This window comes from Coregonus clupeaformis, unplaced genomic scaffold (genome assembly GCF_020615455.1).
Source record: "Coregonus clupeaformis isolate EN_2021a unplaced genomic scaffold, ASM2061545v1 scaf1509, whole genome shotgun sequence".
Classification (NCBI taxonomy): domain Eukaryota; kingdom Metazoa; phylum Chordata; class Actinopteri; order Salmoniformes; family Salmonidae; genus Coregonus; species Coregonus clupeaformis.
The window spans coordinates 12671-22500 of record NW_025534963.1 but is presented as its reverse complement, the minus strand read 5'-3'; the positions used below and the strand labels follow the sequence as shown (position 1 = coordinate 22500).

General features: G+C 45.4%; 1 protein-coding gene across 1 annotated transcript in view; it reads left to right on the top strand.

Moving 5' to 3' along the window:
* LOC121563481 (protein diaphanous homolog 3-like) overlaps positions 1-3565 on the top strand; it is a gene marked incomplete at both ends in the record, with an annotated part of 112436 nt that extends 108871 nt beyond the window's left edge. The window contains one exon of the mRNA XM_045218336.1: positions 3401-3565. Coding sequence (XP_045074271.1) covers positions 3401-3565 — 165 coding nt within the window. The remainder of the gene's footprint in view (positions 1-3400) is intronic.
* Positions 3566-9830: the final 6265 nt, after the last annotated feature.

The window sequence follows — 9830 nt, the reverse complement described above, 5'->3', positions numbered from 1 at the left end:
CTCCTCAGAGTACACACTAGAACACACTCCTCCTCCTCTTCCTCCTCAGAGTACACACTAGAACACACTCCTCCTCCTCTTCCTCCTCAGAGTACACACTAGAACACACTCCTCCTCCTCCTCTTCCTCCTCAGAGTACACACTAGAACACACTCCTCTTCCTCCTCAGAGTACACACTAGAACACACTCCTCCTCCTCTTCCTCCTCAGAGTACACACTAGAACACACTCCTCCTCCTCCTCTTCCTCCTCAGAGTACACACTAGAACACACTCCTCTTCCTCCTCAGAGTACACACTAGAACACACTCCTCCTCCTCCTCTTCCTCCTCAGAGTACACACTAGAACACACTCCTCCTCCTCTTCCTCCTCAGAGTACACACTAGAACACACTCCTCCTCCTCTTCCTCCTCAGAGTACACACTAGAACACACTCCTCCTCCTCTTCCTCCTCAGAGTACACACTAGAACACACTCCTCCTCCTCTTCCTCCTCAGAGTACACACTAGAACACACTCCTCCTCCTCTTCCTCCTCAGAGTACACACTAGAACACACTCCTCCTCCTCTTCCTCCTCAGAGTACACACTAGAACACACTCCTCCTCCTCTTCCTCCTCAGAGTACACACTAGAACACACTCCTCCTCCTCTTCCTCCCTCAGAGTACACACTAGAACACACTCCTCCTCCTCTTCCTCCTCAGAGTACACACTAGAACACACTCCTCCTCCTCTTCCTCCTCAGAGTACACTAGAACACACTCCTCCTCCTCTTCCTCCTCAGAGTACACACTAGAACACACTCCTCCTCCTCTTCCTCCTCAGAGTACACACTAGAAAACACTCCTCCTCCTCTTCCTCCTCAGAGTACACACTAGAACACACTCCTCCTCCTCTTCCTCCTCAGAGTACACACTAGAACACACTCCTCCTCCTCTTCCTCCTCAGAGTACACACTAGAACACACTCCCTCCTCCTCTTCCTCCTCAGAGTACACACTAGAACACACTCCTCCTCCTCCTCTTCCTCCTCAGAGTACACACTAGAACACACTCCTCCTCCTCCTCTTCCTCCTCAGAGTACACACTAGAACACACTCCTCCTCCTCCTCTTCCTCCTCAGAGTACACACTAGAACACACTCCTCCTCCTCTTCCTCCTCAGAGTACACCTAGAACACACTCCTCCTCCTCTTCCTCCTCAGAGTACACTAGAACACACTCCTCTTCCTCTTCCTCCTCAGAGTACACACTAGAAAACACTCCTCCTCTCTTCCTCCTCAGAGTACACACTAGAACACACTCCTCCTCCTCTTCCTCCTCAGAGTACACACTAGAACACACTCCTCCTCCTCTTCCTCCTCAGAGTACACACTAGAACACACTCCTCCTCCTCCTCTTCCTCCTCAGAGTACACACTAGAACACACTCCTCCTCCTCCTCTTCCTCCTCAGAGTACACACTAGAACACACCTCCTCCTCCTCTTTCCTCCTCAGAGTACACACTAGAACACACTCCTCCTCCTCTTCCTCCTCAGAGTACACACTAGAACACACTCCTCCTCCTCCTCTTCCTCCTCAGAGTACACACTAGAACACACTCCTCCTCCTCTTCCTCCTCAGAGTACACACTAGAACACACTCCTCCTCCTCTTCCTCCTCAGAGTACACACTAGAACACACTCCTCCTCCTCTTCCTCCTCAGAGTACACACTAGAACACACTCCTCCTCCTCTTCCTCCTCAGAGTACACACTAGAACACACTCCTCCTCCTCCTCTTCCTCCTCAGAGTACACACTAGAACACACTCCTCCTCCTCTTCCTCCTCAGAGTACACACTAGAACACACTCCTCCTCCTCTTCCTCCTCAGAGTACACACTAGAACACACTCCTCCTCCTCCTCTTCCTCCTCAGAGTACACACTAGAACACACTCCTCCTCCTCCTCTTCCTCCTCAGAGTACACACTAGAACACACTCCTCCTCCTCTTCCTCCTCAGAGTACACACTAGAACACAGTCCTCCTCCTCTTCCTCCTCAGAGTACACACTAGAACACACTCCTCCTCCTCTTCCTCCTCAGAGTACACACTAGAACACACTCCTCCTCCTCCTCTTCCTCCTCAGAGGACACACTAGAACACAGTCCTCCTCCTCTTCCTCCTCAGAGTACACACTAGAACACACTCCTCCTCCTCTTCCTCCTCAGAGTACACACTAGAACACACTCCTCCTCCTCTTCCTCCTCAGAGTACACACTAGAAAACACTCCTCCTCCTCTTCCTCCTCCAGAGTACACACTAGAACACACTCCTCCTCCTCCTCTTCCTCCTCAGAGTACACCTAGAACACACTCCTCCTCCTCTTCCTCCTCAGAGTACACACTAGAACACACTCCTCCTCCTCCTCTTCCTCCTCAGAGTACACACTAGAACACACTCCTCCTCCTCTTCCTCCTCAGAGTACACACTAGAACACACTCCTCTTCCTCCTCAGAGGACACACTAGAACACACTCCTCCTCCTCTTCCTCCTCAGAGTACACACTAGAACACACTCCTCTTCCTCTTCCTCCTCAGAGTACACACTAGAACACACTCCTCCTCCTCTTCCTCCTCAGAGTACACACTAGAACACACTCCTCCTCCTCTTCCTCCCCAGAGTACACACTAGAACACACTCCTCCTCCTCTTCCTCCTCAGAGTACACACTAGAACACACTCCTCCTCCTCAGAGTACACACGAGAGAGAGAGAGAGAGAGAGAGAGAGAGAGAGAGAGAGAGAGAGAGAGGGGTTTGTATTGAACTTGTACTTTACCTCTTCTCTAGTAGTTCACCCTCTAAAGTCGTTCAGCCTGTCTCTAGAACTGAATACAAACTGTCCTGCCCTTGAAAAGGGACTTAATCTTGCATATGCTGTACATAAACAAGTACTTTCCATTCATAACACACAAGATCAAATAATATTGACAGAGTACAGAGATGCAGACCAACAGTATGTAGTCAACAACAGCAGGACTGTGGGTTGAAACCCGGTCAATGAAAAATAGTTGTTCACTCACAAACTAGATAGACTCCAATATCTTCACTTTGCTATTTTTAAATAAAGTCTCCATGTATTCCTGTTCTCCATTTAGTCCTGTGTGTCTCTCTCTCTTTCGCTCTCTCTCCTCTCTCTCTCTCTCTCTCTCTCTCTCTCTCTCTCTCTCTCTCCCTGTCTCTCTCTCTCTCTCTCTCTCTCTCTCTCTCTCTCTCTCTCTCTCTCTCTCCCTCTCTCGCTCTCTGTTCCTAGGCTCCAGTCCTGTGACTATTCTGCGGCATTCTGCTAAATTACTGAAATGGAATTGTAAAATACAGTAACCACTCTCTCCAGTCCTGTTTCAGCCTTAACTCTTGGCCCTCACAGCTTTGCCATGTCAGCCAGAGAGCAGTACCAGAAGCTGAAGATCATGCATGGCAACATGGGGACCCTCTATCAGAACATGGTGGACTACTTTGCCATTGACTCCAAGAAGACCTCCGTAGAGGAATTGTTCACTGACCTCAGCAACTTCAGAACCATGTTCCTGGTGAGTGGGGGTAATACTGTCTGTCTGTGTGTCTTTATCTAAACTATATTATTCTCTGCATATCCATATCTATCTCTACTAACTGTAATCTATCTCCCTCAGTCTCCATATCTATCTCTACTAACTGTAATCTATCTCCCTCAGTCTCCATATCTATCTCTACTAACTGTAATCTATCTCCCCCAGTCTCCATATCTATCTCTACTAACTGTAATCTGTCTCCCCCAGTCTCCATATCTATCTCTACTAACTGTAATCTATCTCCCCCAGTCTCCATATCTATCTCTACTAACTGTAATCTATCTCCCCCAGTCTCCATATCTATCTCTACTAACTGTAATCTATCTCCCTCAGTCTCCATATCTATCTCTACTAACTGTAATCTATCTCCCTCAGTCTCCATATCTATCTCTACTAACTGTAATCTGTCTCCCCCAGTCTCCATATCTATCTCTACTAACTGTAATCTATCTCCCCAGTCTCCATATCTATCTCTACTAACTGTAATCTATCTCCCCCAGTCTCCATATCTATCTCTACTAACTGTAATCTATCTCCCTCAGTCTCCATATCTATCTCTACTAACTGTAATCTATCTCCCCCAGTCTCCATATCTATCTCTACTAACTGTAATCTATCTCCCCAGTCTCCATATCTATCTCTATTAACTGTAATCTATCTCCCCAGTCTCCATATCTATCTCTACTAACTGTAATCTATCTCCCCAGTCTCCATATCTATCTCTACTAACTGTAATCTATCTCCCCAGTCTCCATATCTATCTCTACTAACTGTAATCTATCTCCCTCAGTCTCCATATCTATCTCTACTAACTGTAATCTATCTCCCCAGTCTCCATATCTATCTCTACTAACTGTAATCTATCTCCCCCAGTCTCCATATCTATCTCTACTAACTGTAATCTATCTCCCCCAGTCTCCATATCTATCTCTACTAACTGTAATCTATCTCCCCCAGTCTCCATATCTATCTCTGCTAACTGTAATCTATCTCCCTCAGTCTCCATATCTATCTCTACTAACTGTAATCTATCTCCCCAGTCTCCATATCTATCTCTACTAACTGTAATCTATCTCCCTCAGTCTCCATATCTATCTCTATTAACTGTAATCTATCTCCCCCAGTCTCCATATCTATCTCTACTAACTGTAATCTATCTCCCCCAGTCTCCATATCTATCTCTACTAACTGTAATCTATCTCCCCCAGTCTCCATATCTATCTCTACTAACTGTAATCTATCTCCCCAGTCTCCATATCTATCTCTACTAACTGTAATCTATCTCCCTCAGTCTCCATATCTATCTCTGCTAACTGTAATCTATCTCCCCAGTCTCCATATCTATCTCTACTAACTGTAATCTATCTCCCCCAGTCTCCATATCTATCTCTACTAACTGTAATCTGTCTCCCCAGTCTCCATATCTATCTCTACTAACTGTAATCTATCTCCCCAGTCTCCATATCTATCTCTACTAACTGTAATCTATCTCCCCAGTCTCCATATCTATCTCTACTAACTGTAATCTATCTCCCCAGTCTCCATATCTATCTCTACTAACTGTAATCTATCTCCCTCAGTCTCCATATCTATCTCTGCTAACTGTAATCTATCTCCCCAGTCTCCATATCTATCTCTACTAACTGTAATCTATCTCCCCCAGTCTCCATATCTATCTCTACTAACTGTAATCTATCTCCCCCAGTCTCCATATCTATCTCTACTAACTGTAATCTATCTCCCCAGTCTCCATATCTATCTCTACTAACTGTAATCTATCTCCCCCAGTCTCCATATCTATCTCTACTAACTGTAATCTATCTCCCCAGTCTCCATATCTATCTCTACTAACTGTAATCTATCTCCCCCAGTCTCCATATATATCTCTACTAACTGTAATCTATCTCCCCAGTCTCCATATCTATCTCTACTAACTGTAATCTATCTCCCCAGTCTCCATATCTATCTCTACTAACTGTAATCTATCTCCCCCAGTCTCCATATCTATCTCTACTAACTGTAATCTATCTCCCCCAGTCTCCATATCTATCTCTACTAACTGTAATCTATCTCCCCAGTCTCCATATCTATCTCTACTAACTGTAATCTATCTCCCCAGTCTCCATATCTATCTCTACTAACTGTAATCTATCTCCCCCAGTCTCCATATCTATCTCTATTAACTGTAATCTATCTCCCCCCAGTCTCCATATCTATCTCTATTAACTGTAATCTATCTCCCCCCAGTCTCCATATCTATCTCTACTAACTGTAATCTATCTCCCCAGTCTCCATATCTATCTCTACTAACTGTAATCTATCTCCCCAGTCTCCATATCTATCTCTACTAACTGTAATCTATCTCCCCCAGTCTCCATATCTATCTCTACTAACTGTAATCTATCTCCCCCAGCCTCCATATCTATCTCTACTAACTGTAATCCATCTCCCCAGTCTCCATATCTATCTCTATTAACTGTAATCTATCTCCCCCAGTCTCCATATCTATCTCTACTAACTGTAATCTATCTCCCCCAGTCTCCATATCTATCTCTACTAACTGTAATCTATCTCCCCAGTCTCCATATCTATCTCTACTAACTGTAATATATCTCCCCCAGTCTCCATATCTATCTCTACTAACTGTAATCTATCTCCCCCAGTCTCCATATCTATCTCTATTAACTGTAATCTATCTCCCCAGTCTCCATATCTATCTCTATTAACTGTAATCTATCTCCCCAGTCTCCATATCTATCTCTACTAACTGTAATCTATCTCCCCAGTCTCCATATCTATCTCTACTAACTGTAATCTATCTCTATGGGGTCAAGGTGTGTGTAGAGTGCCTCTATGGGGTCAAGGTGCTTATAGTGTAGTGTGTCTATGGGGTCAAGGTGTGTGTATTGTAGTGTTTCTCTATGGGGTCAAGGTGTGTGTAGAGTGCCTCTATGGGGTCAAGGTGCTTATAGTGTAGTGTGTCTATGGGGTCAAGGTGTGTGTATTGTAGTGTTTCTCTATGGGGTCAAGGTGTGTGTAGAGTGCCTCTATGGGGTCAAGGTGCTTATAGTGTAGTGTGTCTATGGGGTCAAGGTGTGTGTATTGTAGTGTTTCTCTATGGGGTCACGGTGTGTGTAGAGTGCCTCTATGGGGTCAAGGTGCTTATAGTGTAGTGTGTCTATGGGGTCAAGGTGTGTGTATTGTAGTGTTTCTCTATGGGGTCAAGGTGTGTGTAGAGTGCCTCTATGGGGTCAAGGTGCTTATAGTGTAGTGTGTCTATGGGGTCAAGGTGTGTGTATTGTAGTGTTTCTCTATGGGGTCAAGGTGTGTGTAGAGTGCCTCTATGGGGTCAAGGTGCTTGTAGTGTAGTGTGTCTATGGGGTCAAGGTGTGTGTATTGTAGTGTTTCTCTATGGGGTCACGGTGTGTGTAGAGTGCCTCTATGGGGTCAAGGTGCTTATAGTGTAGTGTGTCTATGGGGTCAAGGTGTGTGTATTGTAGTGTTTCTCTATGGGGTCAAGGTGTGTGTAGAGTGCCTCTATGGGGTCAAGGTGCTTATAGTGTAGTGTGTCTATGGGGTCAAGGTGTGTGTATTGTAGTGTTTCTCTATGGGGTCACGGTGTGTGTAGAGTGCCTCTATGGGGTCAAGGTGCTTATAGTGTAGTGTGTCTATGGGGTCAAGGTGTGTGTATTGTAGTGTTTCTATGGGGTCAAGGTGTGTGTAGAGTGCCTCTATGGGGTCAAGGTGCTTATAGTGTAGTGTGTCTATGGGGTCAAAGTGTGTGTATTGTAGTGTTTCTCTATGGGGTCAAGGTGTGTGTAGTGTAGTGTGTCTAGGAGGTCAAGGTGTGTGTAGTGTAGTGTCTCTCTCTCTCTCTCTGTCTCTCTCTCTCTCTCTCTCTCTGTCTCTCTCTCTCTCTCTCTCGTCTCTCTCTCTCTCTCTCTCTCTCTCTCTCTCTCTCTCTCTCTCTCTCTCTCTCTCTCTCTCTCTCTCGTCTCTCTGTCTCTCTCTCTCTCTCTCTGCCTCTGTCTCTGTCTCGTCTCTCTCTCTCTGTCTCTCTGTCTCTCTCTCTCTCTCTCTCTGTCTCTCTCTCTCTCTGTCTCTGTCTCTGTCTCGTTCTCTCTCTCTGTCTCTGTCTCTCTGTCTCTCTCTCTCTCTCTCTTTCTCTCGGTCTCTCTCTCTCTCTCGCTCTCTCTCTGTCTCGCTCTCTCTCTCGCTCTCTCTCTCTCTCTCTCTCTCTCTGTCTCTCTCTCTCTCTCATGAAACAACATTTGAAATGCCAAGTTATTTTCTACTGGACTTCTACGATGATGAGACGAATCTCATTGCTTTTATTATTTTAAATGATTTCATGATCGAAATGTTGAAATTTGGGGAATTAGGCTGCGTAGGACTCTAAATATTACGGGAGTAAATATTCTCTACTCCCGTGGCGCCGCCCGCCTGCGACCACGCTCCTCTCGCTTCTCAATCCCATGAGCCTTCTGTGCTCTTCTGCGGTCGCTTTCTACTGTCAAGCTTCTTTCCTTGGGGGAGCCATTTTGTTACATTGGCCATTTTTGCTTCATGTATGCTGAAGACAAGATAGAGGTGTCTCTCTCACCTTTGCTTGTTTTTACAGTGCTTTTTATTAATTTCTAGTTAAAAACACTGATGTTTCATTCCAACTGGGCTTCATTTTGCCTGCCTTCCACTTCGACTCACATTGGTGACCTCATGTCTCCCATTCAACTCCTTGACTCAAGACGTGAACACCTGAGGCGTTGTATTTGATTTGCTTCAGCAATAGGTATAGCGCCCTGATGTACAGACGTAGTAATCAATGTTCCTCTGAGATTCATGACAACTCTTCCACTACAGAAGCCGTGATCATTTAGCTGCTTTGAGCGTCTGTCAACAACTATAAGATGGACAGAAAAGCAATGAGGAACTGTTATGTTTGATAGACCTTGGAAATGACCAGTGAATTGAGCTGCAAAGTGCTAACATCCATCAACGTCCCTGTGAGATTCACAACGGTTATTACTGTCAACAAGAAGTGGGAGAAAAACACCTCATGATGTAGCCAGTCCACGTTCACAGTGGTGGAAAAACACCTCATGATGTAGCCAGTCCACGTTCACAGTTATAGAAAAACACCTCATGATGTATCCAGTCCACGTTCACAGTGGGAGAAAAACACCTCATGATGTAGCCAGTCCATGTTCACAGTGGGAGAAAAACACCTCATGATGTAGCCAGTCCACGTTCACAGTGATGGAAAAACACCTCATGATGTAGCCAGTCCACGTTCACAGTGATAGAAAAACACCCTCATGATGTAGCCGGTCCACGTTCACAGTGATAGAAAAACACCTCATGATGTAGCCAGTCCACGTTCACAGTGATAGAAAAAACACCTCATGATGTAGCCAGTCCACGTTCACAGTGTTAGAAAAACACCTCATGATGTAGCCAGTCCACGTTCACAGTGATAGAAAAACACCTCATGATGTAGCCAGTCCACGTTCACAGTGATAGAAAAACACCTCATGATGTAGCCAGTCCACGTTCACAGTGATAGAAAAACACCTCATGATGTAGCCAGTCCACGTTCACAGTGATAGAAAAACACCTCATGATGTAGCCAATCCACGTTCACAGTTATAGAAAAACACCTCATGATGTATCCAGTCCACGTTCACAGTTATAGAAAAACACCTCATGATGTATCCAGTCCACGTTTCACAGTGGGAGAAAAACACCTCATGATGTAGCCAGTCCACGTTCACAGTGATGAAAAACACCTCTGATGTAGCCAGTCCACGTTCACAGGGGGAGAAAAACACCTCATGATGTAGCCAGTCCACGTTCACAGGGGAGAAAAAACACCTCATGATGTAGCCAGTCCACGTTCACAGTGTTAGAAAAACACCTCATGATGTAGCCAGTCCACGTTCACAGTGATAGAAAAACACCTCATGATGTAGCCAGTCCACGTTCACAGTGATAGAAAAACACCTCATGATGTAGCCAGTCCACGTTCACAGTGATAGAAAAACACCTCATGATGTAGCCAGTCCGCGTTCACAGTGATAGAAAAACACCTCATGATGTATCCAGTCCACGTTCACAGTAATAGAAAAACACCTCATGATGTAGCCGGTCCACGTTCACAGTTATAGAAAAACACCTCATGATGTATCCAGTCCACGTTCACAGTGGGAGAAAAACACCTCATGATGTAGCCAGTCCACGTTCACAG